Source organism: Sapajus apella, unplaced genomic scaffold (genome assembly GCF_009761245.1).
Source record: "Sapajus apella isolate SASKATOON/1434 unplaced genomic scaffold, GSC_monkey_1.0 scaffold86, whole genome shotgun sequence".
Taxonomy (NCBI): Eukaryota; Metazoa; Chordata; class Mammalia; order Primates; family Cebidae; genus Sapajus; species Sapajus apella.
This window is the reverse complement of record NW_022437026.1, coordinates 5,616,877-5,639,366: the sequence shown is the minus strand read 5'-3', so window position 1 is coordinate 5,639,366 and position 22,490 is coordinate 5,616,877. Positions and strand designations below refer to the sequence as shown.

Sequence of the window (22,490 nt, the reverse complement as noted above, 5' to 3'; positions counted from 1 at the left end):
ATAAAACAAACGCCATGGTAAATCCGTCTTATGAAAATCAACAACTTAAACTGATAAATGGTAGAATAAAATTATATTTTACAATATATAAACTGGAATAAAATTACATATAATACATGCAGATACACACACACACACACACACACACACATGCACACACACACACAGAGCTGACAAAGAACTTGTATACCCAAAACACATAAAGAACTCCTAGAACTCAAAAAAAAGAAGATGACATAATTTTTTTAATGGATAAGATTTTAATACACATTTCACAAAGAAAGCTGAATGATCAGTAAGTACTGTACATTAAAAAGTGTTCCATATCATCTGTTAAAAGTTAAAATTGCAGTGATATACTACTATACAACAGTCAGAATGGCTAAAATTTAAAAAACCAATAATATCAAATGTTGACAAGGATGTGAATCACCTAGAACTCATTATTGATAAGCATGAAATGGTATAATCACTATGGAAAAACAGCTGGAAAGTTTCTTATAAAACTAAATAGACACCAACACATACCCTATAACTCAGCAATTCCACTCCTAGATTATTGACCCCAGAGAAATGAAAACATGTCCACAAAAAGACTTGTAAAAATATTTATAGTAGCTTTATTCATAATAGCTCCAAACTAGAAATGGTCCTTGTATTCATCAATAGAATAATAAACAAACTGTAATATATTTATGCATTGCAATTCAATGCAGTAATATTTTAAAAAGGCACAACTAGCTATGAGCACCCCAGCACCCAGATCTTGGTTTCTAAATACCACATATACCACAGATCTTTCATTTCATTTCCAAATAACCAGGGCTCTTTGGAGAAAAAGCCGACTGGGGCTAGGGCTGGGAAGGAGTATGTCTGGAGCATATTGTTAATACCAGAAAGAAAGTAAAGAATGATGAGATTGTGTCAACAGAACGTAAGAGCCAGCCTGAAAGGGTTCCCACAGGACAAATTTGGGACTGTGTAAGCATAAACTAATAAAGGTAGTGTATTATAAACCCCCGAATAAGAATTTCTGAGTTCATACTGACATAAATAAGTAGGGAAGAAGGGAAAGCTCTCTTAGTACAGAATGCCAACTAATCAATATAGAAGCAAAAGTAGAGTCATGGTGTGAGTTGGTTAAAAAAAAAAAGTCAGAAAATAAACAATGAGGGCTAAAAGAGTAGTTGCAAGTTGAATGAGGAATCAGACATACGGTAACTTTACAGTGAACAGCTTGGTGATAGAACATCCGGTGCCTCTTGACATGGTCCAAGGACACATCCTTTCTGGGGTGCTTCTGAGAAAAGTATATGATTCAAATCTAATAATGACAATATGTCAGGAAAGAAATACAAGAATTCACCTATTTTTTTAAAAAGTAACAAGATCAAGAAAGACAAGGTTCAACTGCTTACATACGGTGGGAGAAAAAAGAAGGGCAAAGGAAGGCGAAGGATTATATGGAAGGACATGAACAAACATGGCAACTAAATGCAACGCACAGTCCTGGATTGATTGGATTCTTGACTCAGAGGGGGAAAAAAAGCCACAGGTATATCAACAAAATAATTGACAGAATTTAAATATGGTCTATGGATTAGCTAATAGGTGATATCAATGTCAAATTTCCTGACTCTGATATTTAGTTTGGGTTATATATAAGAACATCCTTGATCTTAGGAAACACACATTGAAATTTTGTAGGGGAAGAGTAGGAGGACTCAAAGTTACTCTCCAATGTTTCAGGAGAAAGCAGAGGGAGAGAAAAAAATGGCAAAGTGGGACAACATGTAAGCAAGTGGTGAATGAGTTTGAAGAGTACACAGCCGTTCCTTCTACTATTCTTGCAACTTTTCTGTAGGTTTGATAAATCTAAAATAAAAGATTACCAAAACACATGCACATGCACGTTACTGTCATTATTCTCTAATATGAGGATACAGTAGCTCAGTGATTTTAAGACACTTGCTTAGCCACAAAATTACTAAGAATCAAGCCTTGAACTTGAATCCCGGCCTTCTGACTATAGATCTTTCCAGTGTCCCTGCCCTGTCATTAATCAATAAACATATCACTTCCTTAGGTCATAGTGCTGAATGATGAACCAGGTGATTGAGAACTGGGTAAGGGTGGGAGGCGAGAATCCTAAGTTTTTAAAGCACTGGTAGTTAAATGTCATGATGACCTACTTGGCCATCTTGCTTGGAGACAAAGGAACTGACATATACTTCAATCTGAAAGTTGTAATTCCAAATTGATGAGGCCCAAAGAAAGAGGAGTAAAAGGCAGCATTTCCGTAAAACAAGGATGTGTTCTAGGAGCCCTATTCAATTTCCAGACTGGTGTGTGCTGCGTCTGATAGCAGGTACTCAGCCCAGCACCACTGCTCTCTACTAAACATGTCTTCCTTTGCACCTCCTGTGTCTGTGCTTAACAGCACTGATAATATGCCCAGGCGTATTCACCTAGGATGATCTATTTCAACTAAGTTGTGACTGACCTTAGTATAGTGGAGACATATAATAGAACCATTTAACTTACACAAATTCAACTACTTGTAAATGTAAATAAATATACAAGTATATATAAGCATATTTACTTAAGTGATATGGCCAAATATTGCACTTCCTGCATAAGCCTAAGCCATGGAATGAGTGTGAGATGCACTGTTCTCTCAGGGATATCTTACTTTATGTGCTTCCCCTAATATGAGCATGTCTTTGCTGACGATGACATAGCATTTAGAGAAATTAGAATAAAGATGCTAGCTAAAACAGGTTTTTAGTTAAAAAGCAATAAATGAGAAGCCAGGTGCAGTGGCTCACGCCTGTAATCCCAGCGCTTTGGGAGGTCGAGGCAGGCGGATCACGAGGTAAGGAGTTGAAGACCAGCCTGACCAACATGGTGAAACCCCATGTCTACTAAAAATACAAAAAATTGGGACCTGGTGTGGTGGCTCATGCCTGTAATCCCAGCACTTTGGAAGGCCGAGGCGGGTGGATCACAAGGTCAAGAGATCGAGACCATCCTGGTCACCAAGGTGAAACTCTGTCTCTACTAAAAAATACAAAAATTAACTGGGCATGGTGGTGTGCGCCTGTAGTCCCAGCTACTCAGGAAGCTGAGGCAGGAGAATTGCTTGAACCAGGGAGGTGGAGGTTGCAGTAAGCCGAGCTCACGCCACTGCACTCCAGCCTGGTGCCTGGTGACAGAGTGAGACTTGGTCTCAAAAAACAAAAACAAAAAATTAGCCGGGCATAGTGGCACACACCTGTAATCCCAGCTACTCAGGAGGCTGAGGCAGGACAATTGCTTGAACCTGGGAGACAGAGGTTGCAGTGAGCTGAGACGTGCCACTGCACACCAGCCTGGGCAACAGAGCTAGACTCCATCTCAGAAAAACAAAACAAAAACAAAAAGCAATAAATGAGAATCCTCATCCAAAAATGGAGATGAATAGCAGGTGGGTGAGGAGTAGGAAGGACAGGAAAATAAGAGGCAGATGAATGCGAGCCATGGTTTCGACTCCGGGTGCTAGGGAGCCTAAGCAACAGGCTGTGCTTGAAGCTGTGAGCCTGGAGTGAAGCTTCTCTCTGCCAGGCCTTGGACTAGACCTAACAGAAACGGGCAAGGCAAGGGGGGAAAGGTGAGTGGGTGGAACATAGAGGATTTTTAGGACAGTGAAAATACTCGCATGATACTCTAATGGTAGAATACATATCTCCATACATTTGTCCAAACCCACAGATCATGTAATACCAAGACTGAACCCAAATGTAAACTATGGATTTCAGGAGATGGTGATGCGTCAATGTGGGCTCATAAATGGTAACAGATGCACTAGTCTGGCGGGGGATGTTGACAGTGGGAGAAGCTATGCAGGTGTGGGAGCAGGGGATAGATGGGAAATATTACAAATAAAACTTCATTGGATAAAAGACCCAGACAAAATGAGAGATCTGTGACATTCACAGATGGGAGGATGACCAATCCTAAGCTAACCTAAAAATTCAATGTCCAGGCTCTTAGCCATTGGAGGCACTCTGGCCTCGTCCCTGCCAACATCCCTGGCCTTGCTTCTTCAAATGACCTGAGAGCCAGGGCACCGTCTTCCCTGCCTCCAGCCTTGTGCTCCTATAGCATCCCCTACAGCCTGCTGTCCACATTGCAAGCAGGGTGGTCCTACTGAAACATCTGATCACATCACTTTGCCCACACTGGCCTGTCCTCCCATCACTCTCCCATCCCCCTTGCTCAAAGGAGTCAAGCCTGATCCTTCCTCAGGGCCTCTGAACTCTACTCCTTCCATGCTGCTCCTCTCCTCAGAGTGGCAGATCTTACTTCCTTCAGTACTGACATCATCTAGAGTCCTCCTTGCCCACTCTGGATAAAGCAGCATTTCTCCTGCCAGCCTCCATCCCCCTTACTCTGCCTATTTTGCTCAACTGCACGGACCACAGTATGAGCCAACACAGTCTTCTCTGACAGAACAGAAGTTCTACAAGGATAAAGACTTTGTTTTTGGTTCATTGCTATATATTCATAGCTTTATTATAGTTCTAATAGTTCTTAAAATAGCCTGGCATCTCTGTGCCATGCTCAAAAAATACGTATTGAATAACTGCATAAATGATGCACTGAATGTGTATTGAATATGTATTGAATAACTAAATAAATGCATGTGATTCCAATAAACTTTGTAACAGAATTTTTCTGGAAATTGACCAATTGATTCCAAAATTTATATGGAATAAAAGTGTACCGATAGTTAAGACAACTTTAAAAATGAACAAGGCAAACTATCCACCCTTCAAGATACTCCGCTGCAAAGCCACAGTAACTAAGTATGACACTGATATGAGAATACACAGATAAATCAGAACAGAGTCCACAGACTCCAGTAAATGAGGGTGTGTAAGGCCTGAGAGCACACATCACAAGCCAATTGGGATAGAACAGTCTTTATCATGCTGTTGGGATAACTGTTTCAACCACGTGGGAAAAAAAAAAAAAAAAAAACAGAAAAAAACCCAATAAAATTAAATTCTTTCCTTATACTATAAAAAACAAATTTCAGATAATTTCAAGATTCGACATTCAGAAGTTCTCAAAAACTATAAAGAGAGATTGCTGTATGACCTCACGGTAGAGAAGTCTTCTTAAAGATACATACCAAAAAAATTCATAAAGGATAAAATATATTAGTTTATCTTAAAAATTAAGAACACATTAAATAGTGCATCGTAGGCCAGGCAAAGTGGCTCATGCCCATAGTCCCATCACTTTGGAAGGTCAAGGCAGGTGGATCACCTGAAGTCAGGAGTTCAAGACCAGCCTGGCTAACATGGAGAAACCCCGTCTCTACTAATACTATTAAAAAAAAAAAAAAAAAGCCAGGCGTGGTGGCGCGTGCCTGTAGTCCCAGCTACTCAGGAGGCGGAGGCACAAGAATTGCTTGAACCCAGGAGGCAGAGGATACAGTGAGCTAAGATCACGCCATTGCACTCCAGCCTGGGAAGCAGAGAGACTCTGTCTCAAAAAAAGAAGAAAAGAAAAAAACTGAATATACCTAAATACTCACTAATAGAATAAACAAAAATGTGCTATATTTAATAGAATACAGAGCTTATAATTAACTAGATCTATATATATCAACAGAGACAGTGCCTCCAAGACATAAGTAAAAATAAAGAACACAGATGGCTGGACATTTATTTTTAAAGCACCAAAACAATACCATCTTCTTCCAGACACTAGGTGAAAATATAAGGAACAGATGAACATGTACAGAGACTCACTGCAGTGGCTGCCTCTGGAGGGAACAAGACTGCGACAACTGTTAAACGGAACTCTACTTACGTTTTATGTTTTATTTATGTTTTGTTTCTTTAAAAAAAAAAATGGGGCCAGGCGTGGTGGTTCACGCCTATAATCTCAGCACTTTGGAAGGCTGAGGCGGGTGGATCACCTGAGGTTGGGAGTTTGAGAGCAGCCTGACCAACATGGAGAAACCCCATCTCTACTAAAAATACAAAAAAATTAGCCGGGCATGGTGGTGCATGCCTATAATCCCAGTGACTCGGGAGCTAAGGCAGGGCAATCGCTTGAACCCAGGAGGCAGAGATTGTGGTGAGCTGAGGTTGTGCCATTACACTCCAACCTGGGCAACAAGAGCAAAATCTCAGTCTCAAAAAGACAGAAAGGAAGAAAGGTGACTTCAGTGTGGTGGAAATGGAGACAGTTGTTGTCTGTCCTTTTTGCTTATTTTTCAAATTTTTGTGTATACTTCCTCTGATGCTCAAACACGTGCTCTGTTTCAATACTGGTAGAAAACTGGTAGTACGACACACACTGAGAACAGTATATTACTGAATTTTACATAAGATTTAAATGTCAAATTTTGACTATTTGTGATTATAGCCTTAACTGACAACTTTATTATTAATCCTCTTTAAAGTTGAGACTCACCGCATTTAGGAACATGGTGACTTAAAGGCGAACTACATGTAAAACAGTTTCTTCATTTAGATAAAGATTTCTGAAAGACCATCTTATGTATAAAATTAACTTAATCAAAATCCCTTTTCTCCAGTGCCATCTGGTGGAAGGAAGACGCAACCTCACCTGTACCTTCAGAGCACCATTCTTTTTTTTTTTTTTTTTTTTCCCTGAGATTCAGTCTTGCTCTGTTACCCAGGTTGGAGTGCAATGGCTCAATCTCAGCTCACTGCAACCTCCATCTCCAGGCCTCAAGTGATTCTCCTGCCTCAGCCTCCTGAGTAATTGGGATTACAGGTGCCCACCACCACGTACAGCTAATTTTTCTATTTTTAGTAGAGACGGGGTTTCACTATGTTGGCCAGGCTGGTCTTGAACTGCCAACTTTGTGATCTGCCTGCAAGTGCTGGGATTACAGGTATGAGTCACTGCACCTGGCCCAGAGTACCATTCTTTACAAAAAAGCTCCTTCTTTTATTCTGAGATTGCCGTGTAGTGTACTGTTAACTGTTTACTTTCTTTCCAGCCTTCCTCAAACTGGAAATTCTTCAGCCTACAGGTTAGATAAGAAGCAAGGGGATATTCTTCATTTTTTTGGCTTTCCTGGTTTCCATTGACTTGACTTTTGCAAGGTATTGTTTAGAAAAGGCTGTTCTTTTACCCTCTGCTCCAAGATTCCTTCTTTACTGTATTTAAATCAAATGATGGTTTTAACTTCTTCCCCGCAGACCATTCTGCAACCGTAATCTGCATTCATCTACATTTCAAGCCCTCTAGAATAAAAAATTCCAACACTTAATTTATATGTAAAACATGTTAGTGTTATTTTGCTTTATATAAACTTATAAGGAATTTTTATTTAAAGGATTTTAAAAATATAATAGTCAATATAAATATGTATTGGGACTTATAAACAGTTCTTTCTTCCAAGCACTAGATGAGATACTAAAAAACATACAGTATCTTACTCGTAGCCATTAAAATGGGCTAAAATAAAAAGAAACCATTGTAACAAGGTTACTAATCCCTAACTTTCAATACTGAGTTCCTTCATCATCCACGTGCAATCCAGAGTTGACACTTAGCAGGGTGGTAAAATTACTTTGGAAAATGCCAACTGTACTTCAACAAGATAGTTAATTCTATCTGGTTGTTCATTAAAGTTTTATGTGGCGGCCGGGTGCGGTGGCTCAAGCCTGTAATCCCAGCACTTTGGGAGGCCAAGGTGGGTGGATCACGAGGTCAAGAGATCGAGACCATCCTGGTCAACATGGTGAAACCCCGTCTCCACTAAAAATACAAAACATTAGCTGGGCATGGTGGTGCGTGCCTGTAATCCCAGCTACTCAGGAGGCTGAGGCAGAATTGCCTGAACCCAGGAGGCGGAGGTTGCGGTGAGCCGAGATCGCGCCATTGCACTCTAGCCTGGGTAACATGAGTGAAACTCCGTCTCAAAAAAAAAAAAAAAAAGTTTTATGTGGCTATGATTCGACCTGAGCTTTATAATTTGCTTTTAACTGTTTCCAAATCAGTACTAGCAGAGGAGGGAAGTAAATAAAGCCAATGGCACTCCCTTCAGAGGCTCAAAATGGTTAGATTTTGATGCAGATTTAATCTTAGCGAGTTTCGGTCAGTCCATTTAGATGATCCTGTAGGTTCACACAAATACACTGAACCATTGGTTTAACTTCTCTTCCTTCCTCAAAGTTTATGATAAAAACACTCATCCCTGTATTGGGACTGACTGACATAAGTTCGGATCTGCTCAGAGTGGCTGGTAAGAAACACTTAAGGTGAGTCAGAAAATAATCAAACAGGCTTTTCATGAAACCACCGTGACTCACAACTAAGACACTGGCGGCTAATCCTGGAAAGACACTGTCTGAATTAACTTCAGAGCTGCAATTTTCTCCTAAAGGAAATATCTCTGCCAAAGAAGTTTCCAGACAGTTGCTTGGAGATCCTTGGGAAAACCGTTCTTTTTCATCTGCTTCCTTCAGGATTAGTTGACAAAGAAATTCAAAAAAGTCTTTTCCACGCATTTTCACCTACAAGAAAAGAAATAAAAGGTAAAATAAAGTGACATAATAACTTCCTTAAAACGTTGACATAGAACATAACTGACTGGATTTTTTTCTAATACTGAACACCAAGTACTACATAAGCAGAAGAATCTCAATCTACATTTCTATTCATTCCATCAGTAGTCTCACTGACATATGTAAGTAACTACCACATTTCTGGAACTATGAAAGCATGATGGAGACCAAGATGAAGAAGATACAATTCCCAATTCCTGAGTTCAAAGCACTCGCGGTCTAGTTAGGGAAATCTACACGTCGACAAAACTCATAAAATAGTGCTAACCAGGAAACTGTTTCTGGCACTTCAGTGCCATTGGAGCAACAGCAGCAACAAATCCTTCCCTCACTAAAGTAAAGTATTTTCAAGAAAATTAGGAAGATAAAGATTAAGGAGGTGGGGATGGGTTAGGGGAAATCACCAAATTCAAAGAGAACACTCCAAAGAAATGCAAGCACAGGGATGCCATCATGAACAGAGCTGAGGAGTCAGCAGAGGCTGGAAGACTTCGTGTTTTGAATTATTTCAACTCAAGTGACTTGCCAATTACCCTCTTTAAACTCCACTCCCACCACTAGGCCACTGCTTCACAGTCAAAGGTCTTTTTTAGAAGTACCATCTAATAACACCTTTCCCTAAGTCCATTATCAGTCTGTAATGACAAAGTCAGCTGAACAGTAAATAAGATTTCAAATAGAATAGAATAATTTACTAAGTAAATAATTTAACATGAAAAAGAGAATGAACCAAGCGACTTTCAAACTGCTTAGCTAAAATTCCAAAACACCTAATTTATGAGTCCGATTTCAACCATTCTGACATGGGCAGTGCCTCATACCTGGTCCAGTGTCTCTCCTCCAGGCGGTGTAAAAACAGGGCACTCTTCCCCGGCTGCTTTGGCCATGGCCCTCAGCTCACTCAGGGCTTTGCCTTCTGCAACCCCGTATTTCTGAAATAGTCCAATAGACAACAGTTTCTCAAATGAAATTACAATGTAACAATTAAGCTTATATTTATGGCAAATTTAGAACATTCATCCCAGGAATAAGCAAATCTCCTCCACTTAATTTATTCTATCTCCTCTGAACTGATAAAGAGAATGTACTAGGTAGAGGGCCATGAACCTTAGAAAATATAATTGAAATCTTGAGTTGTACGCCACGTCCAAATGGGTTATTTTAGAATAACTTGCTAAGCTATCTGAAGTAGATGGTGGGGATTTACTGAACAAATAAATAGAGATTTGCACAGATTGTAGGACTAGAGATTAACATATGCAAGGCACCAACTCAGCCACCTCCCATCCACACATTTGATCCCAATGACAGCACTATGAAATAGGTAAATATATCTCCATAGTTATAAGGAAGTTTCAGAGACATGAGAGGTCTATTTCATTAGGAATCAGTAATGTGAGAATTAACATGGCCCCATTATTATTATTATTATTTTTATTTCGAGATGGAGTCTCTGGCTCTGTCACCCAGGCTGGAGTGCAGCTGTGTGATCTCGTTTCACTGCAACCTCCGTCTCCCAGGTTCAAGCGATTCTCCTGCCTCAGCTTCCCGAGTAGCTGGGACTACAGGCACGAGCCTCTACGCCCAGCACATTTTTGTATTTGTAGTGGAGACGGGTTTCACCAGGTTGGCCAGGCTGGTCTCGAACTCCTGATCTCAAGTGATCTGTCCACCTCGGCCTCCCAAAGTGCTGGGATTACAGGTGTGAGCTACCATGCCCGGCCAGATGGCACCATTCTTAAGCTATGAAGTTGGAAAATCACAGAGACTAATAATACCAATTGTTGATGTGAAAAAACAAAACTTTCTCCTAGGTCATTCAAGGGACTATAAATTGGCACAGGTTTTCTGGAAATCAACTTGGCAATATGTATATAAAAGCCTTAAAATAAAGTACATACTCACCAATGTCCATTTCTAGAAATATGTAGGTCTGCAATGAATTAACTACAAAGATGTTTATTTTAACATTATTGACATCAGTGAGAATCTAGTGAAAACCTACCTGTCCATCAGCAGTAGCTAGGTTGCATATATTATGCAATATCCATATTTTTCACCTTTACTTTAAACTTTTCTATACTGGTTAAGTTCTTATGAGCATACCTTCTTTCATACATTAAGATGCTTATCTCATTTGATTTTAATAATACGATGCTATATATCAGGCTATGTAACAGCGACTGTCATATGGCAGATTCTTAACATGTTTGCTGATTCAAAATCCCTAGCAGAAATGCATTTAATTTTTAGCCAAGTGACAAACTGAGGTGGCTTACTGATAATTTACGGTGAAGAACAGTATGTAAATAAGTAACTTACCCTTTCCCGAAGTCTTGAATCATACTTTACTGTCATATCTTTGCAAAACTTGCTTTTCTCCAAAATTCCATGCATAGTCTGAAAATCGAGACAATTGTTTCTTTTTTCATAAAAATAATCACCATTCTGGTGGAAACACTGAAATAATCTCTATAATCTTACTGAATAAAAAAGAACTAGAAACAATTTTCCTTTGCAAAAGCTGCCTCTCTTCAGACTGCACATCCATGTCCCTTCATTCCTGATTTACATATTCCCTTCTAACCTATCTTCTAGTTCAGGAGTCAGCACAATCCAGACCATCATCTGCTTTTGTAAATAAAGTATTTTACTGGAACACGGCCACAGCATTCATTTATGCACGGTCAACGGCTCCTTTCTTGCCATAACAGCAAACTTGACTAGGTGTAGTAACAGAGACCAGAGATCGTGCAGCCTATAAACCCTAAAAAAATCACGATCTGGCCCTTTGCAGAAAAGGTTTACTAATCCCTCTTCTAGTTCCTTAATTCTCCATTCAAATGTGTCTAAACTGTTGTTAAACCCATCCATCGAGCCTTAATTCCAATTGTATTTTCAGTTGTAGAATTTGCACTTGGTTCTTTTTTACAGTTTATATTTTATAGTTCTCTGCTGAAATTCCACATTTTTTACCTATACAAAAATACAGCTATTTTAAAGCTCATGTCTGATAACTCCATCAGGTAAGTCACGTGGCTCTTTCTGTTTGTCTTTGGCTCATTTTTATTCACATTTCCTTCTCTCATTGCATGTCTAGTGATTTTTGACTGACAAGTGATCCTGTATTTGCAAAACTGTAGAAATAATTTAGGTTCATGATCTGCCTTTTTAAAAAATACATTTCCTAGCCAGGTGAGATGGCTCACACCTGTAATCCCAGCACTTTGGGAGGCTGAGGCGGGCGGATCATGAGGTCAGGAGTTCAAGATCAGTCCGGCCAACATAGTGAAACCCTGTCTCTATAAAATAAATAAATAAAATTTAATTTAAAAAATACATTTCCTGACAAATTAGACATCGTCATATTGTTTTATATGTATTGTCAATGTCTCCTTTACCAATTTCTTTGTTCACCATTCTTTTCTGAAACTTAGATCTCCCTTCTGGAATTACCTTCCTTCTTTTTCATTTTTCCTTTGAAAGTTACTTCAGAGCTTCCTTGTCTGAAATGTCATTTCACCTACACAGCAGAAAAGGTCTTGCTGGGTATAAAACTCTAGGTTAATCCTTATTATTTCTCAGCACAATAAAGACATCATCCATATGAACAAACTTGCTGAAAGCATAACTAGTGGTCTTTAGTGGATGCTTTTTTCCTCCTTATTCTGTGACATCTTGCAATTTTGCTATAATGAATGTAGATATGGGTTTCGTTTTTATTTATCCTGGCTGGGATTTGCTACACTTCTTGGATCTTTCTTTATTTTTACCCCCCGCCCCTCCCCGTATCTGCCTTTCAACAATTCTGTAAAATTGTCAATACTCTGTAACCTCTGAATATCGCCTCTTCCTCCCCATTCCCCATTCTCTGTGCCGTCTCCTTCTGAAAGCTGTTAGAACTTCCTCATCATGCTCTTCATGTCTTCTAAACTCTCATATTTTATTTATTTTTTAAAGGGACTTTTTTTTTTGGAGACAGGCTCTCACTCTGTCACCCAGGCTGGAGTGAAGTGACACAATCATGATTCACTATAGCCTCAACTCCCTAAGCTCCAGTGATCCTCCCACCCCAGCCTCCCAAGTAGCTGGGACTACAGGCAAGCGCTACCACACTCAGCTATATTTTTTATTTTTTATAGAGACAAGGTCTCCCTATGTTGCCCAGGCTGGTCTCAAACTCCTGAGCTTAAGTGATCTTCTTGCTTCTGCCTCCCAACATGCTGGAGTTTCAGGCATCAGCCACCGTGCCCAGCTAAACTCTCATATTTTAAATCCATCATGCCATGCTACATTTAGGTTATTATCATATATTTATCTATAAGTTAATGATCACTTCAGCTGTGTGTGATCTATAATTTAGTACATTCACTGAGGTTTTCATTTTTTGTTTTTTTTTCTGTATTTTTAAAATTTCTATGGGTACAGTATTTACGGAACACACGAGATACTATGAAATAGGCATGCAATGAATGACAATCACATCCTGGTAAGCAGGGTATCCATCCCCATAAGCATGTATCCTTTTTGTTATAAACAATCCAATTATATCTTTTAGTTATTTTCAAATGTACTATTAAGTTATTATTGACTATAGTCACCCTATTGTGCTATTAAATACTAGGTCTTACTCATTCTTGCTTTTTATATCAGTTAACCAGTCCCGCTTCCTTAACACCTCCCCCTACTACCCTTCCCAGGCTCTGGTAACCACGCTTCTACTCTCTATCTCCGTGAGTTCAACTGCTTTAATTTTTTGCTCCAACAAATAAGTGAGAACATGGTAAGTTTGTCTTTCTGTGCCTGGCTTACTTCATTTAACATAATGACCTCCAGTTCCACCAATGTTGTTGCAAATGACAGGATCTCATTTTCTGTGGTTGAAAAGCACTTCATTGTGTGTATGTACATTTTCTTTAACCATTCACCTGCTGATGGACATTTGGATTATTTCCAAATCTTGGCTATTGTAAAAAGTGCGGCAGCAAACATGGGAGTGCAGGTATCTCTTCAATATCCTGAATTCCTTTTTTTTGGGAACATAACCAGCAGTGGGACTTCTCCATCATATTGTAGCTCTATTTTTAGTTTTCGGAGGAACCTCCCTCCAAACAGTTCTTCAGAGTGGTTATGCTAATTTACATTCCCACCAACAGTGTACAAGGGTTCCCTTTTCTCCACAGCCTTGCCTGCATGTTATTGCCTGTGTTTTGGATAAAAGCCATTTTAACTGGGGTAAAACAATGTCTCATTGTAGTTTGGATATGCATTTCTCTGATTGCCAATGATGTTGAGCACCTTTCCATATGCCCCTTTGTCATGTGTATGTCTTCTTTTGAGAAACATCTATTCAGACATTTTGTCCATTTTAAATTAGATTATTAGATTTTTTTCCTATAGAGTTGTTTGAGCTCCTTATCTATTCTGATTATTAATCCCTTCTCAGACAGGTAGTTTACAAATCTTTTCTCCCATTCTGTGGGTTGTCTCTTCACTTTATTGATCGCTTCCTTTGCTGCACCAGTGCTTTTAAACTTGATGTGATCCCATTTGTCCATTTTTGGTTTGGTTGCCTGTGCTTGCTGAGTATTGCTCAAGAAATCTCTGGCCAGAACAATGTTCTAGAAGAGTTTCCCCAATGTTTTCTTGTAGTAGTTTCATAGCTTAAGGCCTTAGATTTAAGTCTTCAATCCATTTTTATTTGATATTTGTATATGGAGAAAGATAGGGGTCTAGTTTCATTCTTCTGTATATGGATATCCAGTTTTCCAAGCACTATTTATGGAAGAGACTCTCCCAATGTATCTTCTTGTCATCTTTGCCAAAAATGAATTTGCTGCAGATGTATGGATTTGTTTCTAGGTTATCTATTCTGGTCCATTGGTCTATGTGTCTGTTTTTATGTCAGTACCATGCTGTTTTGGTTCCTATAGCTCTATAGTATAATTTGAAGTCGGGTATAATTTCTAGTTTTGTTGTTTTTGCTAAGGATGGCTTTGGCTATTCTGGGTCTTTTGTAGTTACACAAAAATTTCAGGATGCTTCCTACTCTAATTCTTAAAATAATAATAATAATTGGAATGATTTTTTCTACTTCTATAAAGAATGTCATTGGTATTTCGATATAAATTGTATTGAATCTGTAGATTGCTTTGGGTAGTATGGACATCTTAACAATGTTGAATCTTCTAATCCATGAACATAGAATATCTTTCTATTATTTTGTTGTTTTATGTCAGTACCATAATGTTTTGATTCCTATAGCTCTGTAGTATAATTTGAAGTCAGATATAATTTCCAGTTTTGTTGTTTTTGCTAAGGATGGCTTTGGCTATTCCAGGTCTTTTGTAGTTCCACAAAAATGTCAGGATGCTTTTTTCTACCTCTGTGAAGAACGTCATTGGTATTTTGATAGCAACTGTATTGACTCTGTAGATTGCTTTGGGTAGTATGGACATTTTAACAATACTGACTCTTCTAATCCATGAATGTAGACTATCTTTCCATTTTTTTGTTGTCTTCTTCAACTTCTTTCATTGGTGTCTTATAGTTTTCCTTGTGGAGTTTTTTCACTTCTTTGGTTAATTCCTATTTAATTTTATTTGTGGCTATTGTAAATGAGATTACTTCTTAATTTCTTTTTCAGATTATTCAGTATTGACATAGTCAAATGCTACTGATTTTTGTACACTGATTTATCCTGGAACTTTATCGAATGCATCAGTTCTAATTGTTTTTTGGTAGAATCTTCACGTGAGTTTTTCCAAATCTAAGGCCATATCATCTGCAAACAAGGATAATTTGATTTCTCACTTTCCAATTTAAATGCTGTTTCTTTCTTTCTCATGTCTGACTGCTCTAGCTAAGACTTCCAGTACTATGTTGAATAACAGTGGTGAAAATGGGCATCCTTGTCTTGTTCTAGATCTTAGAGAAAAGACTTTCAGTTCTTCCTCACTCAGTATGTTACAGGATAGGGGTCTATTGCATATGGCTTTTACTGTGTTGAGAATTTTATTGTATTGGCCTTTATTGTATTGTTTTACATTGTTCCATCTATACCTAGGTTGTTTTTGGGTTTTCATCATCAAGGGATGTTAAATTTTATCAAATGCTTTTTCAGTCTCAATTGAAATGATCATATGGTTTCCACCCTTTATTCTGTTGATACAATGTATCACATTGATTCATTTGTTTATGTTGAACCATCCTTGCATACCCAGGATAAATACCAGTTGGTCATGAAGAATGATCTTTTTAATGGGATTACTGAATTTGGTTTGCTAGTATTTTGTTAAGGGTTTTCACATCAATCTTTGTTAGAAATAATGGCCTGTAGTTTTCTTCTTTTCATGTGTCTTTGTCTAATTTTGGTATCAGGATAATACTGGCCTCATAAAATAAGTTTAGAGGTGTTCCCTCCTCCTCTGTTTTTTGGAATAGTTTGAGTAGGATTGGCATTAGTACTTTAGATGTTTGGTAGAATTCAGTAGGTTCCAGGTGATCAGGTCTAGACTCTTCTTTACTGGGAGACTTTTATAATGGCTTCAATCTTGTTACTTGTTATTATTCTGTTTAGGCTTTGGATTTCTTCCTGGTTCAATCTTGGTAGGTTGCATGTGTCTAGGAATTTGTCCTTGTCCTCTAGATTTTCCAATTTGTTGGCATATAGTTGCTGATAGTAACCCTTAATGATCCTTTGAATTTCTGAGATATTGGTTGTAGTGTCTCTTTTTTCATCTGATTTTATCTATTTGGATCTTTATTTTCTTAGTTAAGTATCGCTAAAGGTCTGTCAATTTTGCTTATCTTTTCAAAATACCAATTCCATCATTTCACTGACATTTTGAATTCTTCATTTCAATTTCAATTATTTGTGCTCTTTATTATTTTTCATCTAATAATGTTGGGTTTGGTTTGCTCTTGCTTTTCTAGTTCATTCGTTCGTTCTTTCTTTTGCTCTTGCTTTTCTAGTTCCTTCCTTCCTCCCTCCCTCCCTCCCTTCTCTCTCTCTCTTTCTTTCTGATAGACTTTTGCTTTATTGCCCATGACCTTGGCTCACTGCAACCTCTGCCTCCCAGGTTCAAGCACTTCTCATGCATCATCCTCCTGAGTCACTGGGATTACAGGCACCTGCCAGCACACCCAGCTGATTTTTTAAATTTCAGTAGAGATGGGGTTTCACCATGTTCCCGGGGCTGGTCTTGAACTCCTGAGCTCAAGCAATCCTTCTATCTCAGCCTCCCAAAGTGGCTTTTCTAGTTCTTTAAGATACATTGTTAGATGTTTATTTGGAGTTTTTCTTCTTCTTTGATGTAGGTGGTTACAGCTATAAACTTCCCTAATGCTTTTGCTGTATCCCACAGGTTTTGGTATATAGTGTTTCCATTATCATTTGTTTCAAGAAATGTTTCAATTTAAGGAGATTCATGTACATATTTCTAGAGCTCTTTCTCTATCCACCTCTTTCTTCCAGTACTCTGCCCCACAAATTTTAGTAATGTAAAGATTAACCTTCCCAAATTCCAAGTTTTTTCTCCTCAACTCACTGAGACCGCTAAGCTCTACTTGGCTTCCCCTACCAGAGTCTGGAAATCGCTTTAGCCAGAAAACCAGGGCAATCCTAGGGCTCACCGTCTTTGTTCCACTTCATTCAGGCATCACAGGCCCACAGCGCCCAAAGTCTGTCTGAAAACAGTGGCTTCACACATTTTGTCACATTTTCTAATTGTTTATGGGGAGATGAAATTCCAACAATGGTTCACTCATAGTGGTCACAAAAATCTCCTTCCATGGGGTTTTAGAAGTAGATTGGGTTCATTTTGATTTTTATTTATTTGTTTTTGAGACAGAGTCTTGCTCTGTCACCCAGGCAGGAGTGCAATGGCATGATCTCAGCTAACTGCAACCTCCACCTCCCAGGTTCAAGCGATTCTACTGCCTCAGCCTCCCGAGTAGCTGGGATTAAGGTGCGTGCCACCACACCTGGCTAATTTTTGTATTTTTAGTAGAGACGGGGTTTCACCATGTTGGCCAGGCTGGTCTCGAACTCCTGACCTCAGGTGATCCGCCCACCTCAGCCTCCCAAAGTGTTAAGATTATAGGCATGAGCCAATGCACCTGGCTGGTTTCTCATTTTTATAGTAATCTGTTCCCTGGAGATATTTCTAACAAGTCTTTTATTTCTTTACAGTGACATAGTGGTTTCTTACTCTATCTGGTAATCCTAATACCTGATATCATGGTGGGTTAATTTCTCCTGTCATTTCTCCCTGGTCTCTCTCATAATAGCTTATTTATATTCTTTTAGACATTTTTTTTTCTAAGCTACTCTAATTAAAAAATTAATTTAAAACAAGTACAAAATAAAATTAAAATAAATAAGTTCTGTTGAGGAAGGTTATGTCTGTGTGTGATTTAATTCCCTACAGACTCTGGTAGCAGATTTTTCAAGATTATACAATTGTTGAGACTTTTGGCACATCGGCCTAGACCTTGACTCTAACCTCACCTGTTGCTGGGAGCGGTGGCTCACACCTGTAACCCCAGCACTTTGGGAGTCTGAGGCAGGTGGATCACCTGAGGTTCGGAGTTCGAGACCAGCAACATGGTAAAACCCCATCTCTACTAAAAATACAAAAATTATCCAGGTGTGGTGGAACACACGTGTAATCCCAGCTATTTGGGAGGCTGAGGCCAAGAATCACTTAAACCAAGGAGATGGAGGTTGCAGTGAGCAGAGGTTGCACCACTGTACTCCAGCCTGGGTGTCCAGTGAGGCTCTGTCTCAAAAAAATAAATAAATAAATAAACTTACCTGCTTTGTCCTCATGAGATCACTGGAGAAAGCATGAGTAAACTTCACATTATTCAGAAATACACCAGCAGCTGCTGCTTGTTTAAATCCAGTTTCTGAAAGAGGTTCATCTACTCCTTGTCCTGTGATATATTAAGAAGAGGAACAATAATATTCAAAACTACATATGTAGAAATCACATGTGGAAAACGAAAGCTGCATTTATCTACATCTTAATGAAAGATTTTGAGTACTTTTCCACCTAACTTTTCAGGACGTTATTAGCAAGTAAAAATAAGCTGTTAGATGAAGGCTCAGGTATTCAACTATTTTCCAAAGGAATGCTTGCCTAATGAGAATTAGGTGATGATGAGAAGACAAATGTCTTAGCTTTCCCTCTTTTATGTTTGCCCATCTCCTCATTAATTGGCTCTGATTTTACAGGTACTGTGTTGGGGTGGTAGGATCATCATCTAAAAGTTGTTTCCTTTATTCCCATCAGCCAAATGCTCAGTATTATAATGCTATTACTTTTCCTCTTTCCTTCCTCCCTCCCTTTCTTTTTCTTTTTCACTTTAAAAATGCTTTGAGGTCGGGTGCAGTGGCTCACGCTTGTAATCCCAGCACTTTGGGAGGCTGAGGCGGGTGGATCACAAGGTCAAGAGAGTGAAACCATCCTGGCCAACATGGTGAAACCCTGTCTCTACTAAAAACACAAAAATTAGCTGGGCATGGTGGTGTGCACCTGTAGTCCCAGCTACTCCAGAGGCTGAGGCAGAAGAATCGCTAGAACCCAGGAGGCGGAGGTTGCAGTTAGCCGAGATCACACCACTGCCCTCCAGCCTGGCAATAGAGTAAGACTCCGTCGCAAAAAATAATGCTTTGAAACCTCTACTTCCAGGAGAACGGTTGACTGGACACTCTGAAGGGACCTCCTACTTACTACAAAATATCTAAATGATGTGTGTATGAATGTGTGTGTGTGTGTGTGTGTGTGTGTGTGTGTGCGCGCGCGCGCGTGCGCACGCGCTGCATTGCTAGGCCCACAGAACACATAAAAAAATCTCCAAGGGACAAAGCAAGGCAACCCCAAAGCCTGAGAACAAGCTGGTAGGGCTGGGGAAGGAGGCTTGCTGGAGGGGACAGCAAGCCGGAGGACTGAACACAACATTCTTGGGAGCAAGGGCTCCTGTAAGGAGACTTAACACAGCCTCAGGCCTATGGTAAAATAAAATGCAAATCATTTTCAGAGGAAATCATTCTCAAACGAGGCTAACTGGTTTTCTGCTACTTTAGAACAAATACTTGTTTAGCCAAAGATTCAACACACAAGAAAATAATCTATCGTAAATCAAAGCCACCCATGAAACCCCGTCTCTACTAAAAATACAAAAAAATTAGCCGGGCATGGTGGCAGGTGACTGTGGTCCCAGCTACTCGGGAGACTGAGGCTGAAGAATCACTTGAACCCAGGAGGCGGAGGTTGCAGTGAGCCGAGATTGCGCCACTGCACTCCAGCCTGGTGACAGAGCAAGACTCTGTCACAAAAAAAAAAAAAAAAAAAAGCAGACACTGAAATCAGCAAATATGGACTTTAAAATAACTATGAATAAAACATAAAGACAGAATCACAAAAATAAGCAATTAACAGTAACCATCAAAAACAAGTAGACAGCTTTCTAAAATAACCAAATCGGTCTTTTAATAATAAAAATAAGAACTGCTGGGGGCTGCAGGGACCTCTCAATGGATAAACAGAGATTCAATGAGAGGAGGTTTAATGAACTCAAAGACAGGGCTGAGGAGATTACCCAGTACACAGCACAGATACAAGGAGATAGAACATAGCTCAGGTATATTAGAGTACTAAAGGAAAGAATGAGAATTCCGAACAATGCATTGTCTTAGTCGCTATAACAAAGTCCTACAGACCGGGTGGCTTACTAACAACAGACATTTATTTCTCACAGTTCTGAATGCTGGAAGTTTGAGATGAGGGTACCAGCATGGTTGGGTTCTGCTGACGGCCCTCTTCCATGTTACAGACTGCTGACTTCTCCATCTATGCTCCCATGGCACAAAGAGGAAAGAGCTCTCTGGGGTCCCTTGCATAAATCCCTCATGACCTAATTACTGCCCCAAGACCTCACTTCCTGATGTGGAGTTATGATTTCGACACTTAACTTCTGGGAAGAAAAACATTCAGTCTATGACATGCATCATCTAATTGAAACTCCAAAAGAATAGAAAAACAAGTGGCCAGGCGTGGTGTTCCATGCCTGCAATCCCAGCATTTGGGGAGGCTGAGGCGGGTGGATCACCTGAGGTCAGGAGTTCGAAACCAGCTGGCCAAAATGGAGAAACCCTGTCTCTACTAAAAATACAAAATTAGCTGGCCATGGTGGGGCATGTCTGTAAATTGCCTGAGCCCAGGAGGTGGAGGTTGCAGTGAGCCAAGATCACACCGCAGTGAGCCAAGATCACACCGCAGTGAGCCAAGATCACGCCACAGTGAGCTGAGATCACACCACTGCATTCCAGCCTGGGCAACAAGAGTGAAACTCCGTCTCAAAAAAAAAAAAAGAAAGAATAGAAAAAATGAAGGGAAGGAATATGAGAAGATAACAGCTAAGAATTTCCCGGAATAAGAAAACGCACATACATCAAGCAGGATAAGCTTATTTTTACGGAACCAAAGACTGCTGAATGCTATCTTCCAAGTGCTGAGAGAAGTGTGCACTGACTGAAGTCACTGTTTACCACCAGCAGCTCTACATACACTAGAGGACTTTTCAAAGAATGTACTTCAGAAATGGTCTGAGATGAAAACAAATGAGGAGCAGAGAAACTGGCAAATATATTCCGAAATTTAAATGCCATCTAAACAAATGAAGACAATAATGTCTACCTCAAGCAATCTAAAAAAGACAGGGCTAAGCTACTACAGAAGTTCTCTGTATGTTTCGGGAGAGAGGATATTCATATTATACTTATTAGGTATTGTCAGAGTGAATGTGTCCCCCTAAAATTGACATGCTGACATCCTCACCCTCAAGGTGATGATATTAGGAGGCAGGCCTGTGGGAGGTGATTAGATCCTAGGGTACAGCCCCCATGAACAGGATTAGTGTCCTTATAAGTGCCCTTGCTCTATCTCTCTGCCGTGTGAGGAAATTAATCAGAAGACAGCAGTCTGCAAACCAAGAATCAGGTCCTCCACAGACGCTGAACCTGCTGGCATTCAGATCTTGGAATTCCCAGTCTCTTGAACTGAATATTGTTCAAACCACTGGGTCCATGATGCTCTGTTACAGCAGCCCTGGCTGAGACAGGTATGAGGGTAAAAATTTTAAGATAACCATCAAAAGAATGGAAATGGTACCTCATTTCAAAGCTAGTGGGGAAGGTAAGAGAGCGCTGAACAGGAAAAAAACCAAACACTTAAGAAGTAAAGGCAGGGAAGATAAAAAACGAAGACTAGAAAAAGAAAGGGGGAAAAATAACAAAGAAAAAAATCGAATCACATCAGTAACCAGAAAAAAGGCAAACAGTCACTACTGCCAGTCAAAAGGCAAATCTCTAGGCCAGGTGCGGTGGCTCACGCCTGTAATCCCAACACTTTAGGAGGCCAAGGTGGATGGATCACCAGAGGTCAGGAGTTTGAGACCAGCCTGGACAACATGGTAAAACCATCTCTACTAAAAATACAAAAATTAGCCAGGTGCGGTGGCGGGCACCTGTAATCCCAGCTACTTGGGAGGCTGAGGCAGGAGAATTGCTTGAACCCAGGAGGTGGAGGCTGCAGTGAGCCGAGATCATGTCATTGCACTCTAGTCTGGGCAGCAGGGCGAGACTCTGTCTCAAAAAAAAAAAAAAAAAAGACAAATTCTATATATTTTTAAAAGAGCCAAAATTCAGCTACATACTATTTATGAGATAACACTTAAACACGAGTACACAAAAAGGGTGAAAGGAATGTGATGGAAAAATACATACCAGTGAAATTCCATACCCAAAACAGCTCAAGTAGCTATATTACTATCAGAAAAGTAAGACTTTATGACAAAAGTCTAAGGATTTGGGAACTACTATAC

General features: G+C 39.6%; 1 protein-coding gene across 2 annotated transcripts in view; it reads right to left on the bottom strand.

Annotated features, from left to right (window-relative positions):
* Positions 1-7,300: 7,300 nt before the first annotated feature.
* The window catches only part of TIGAR (TP53 induced glycolysis regulatory phosphatase), a 26,416-nt gene continuing 11,226 nt past the window's right edge, over positions 7,301-22,490 (bottom strand). For both annotated transcript variants that reach the window (XM_032254510.1, XM_032254511.1), the window contains 5 exons: positions 18,418-18,539; positions 10,923-11,000; positions 9,422-9,532; positions 7,979-8,549; positions 7,301-7,670 (listed from right to left, as the gene is read on the bottom strand). In XM_032254510.1, the coding sequence (XP_032110401.1) occupies positions 8,118-8,549; positions 9,422-9,532; positions 10,923-11,000; positions 18,418-18,539 (743 nt within the window). In that variant the 3' untranslated portion in view covers positions 7,301-7,670; positions 7,979-8,117. The remainder of the gene's footprint in view (positions 7,671-7,978; positions 8,550-9,421; positions 9,533-10,922; positions 11,001-18,417; positions 18,540-22,490) is intronic.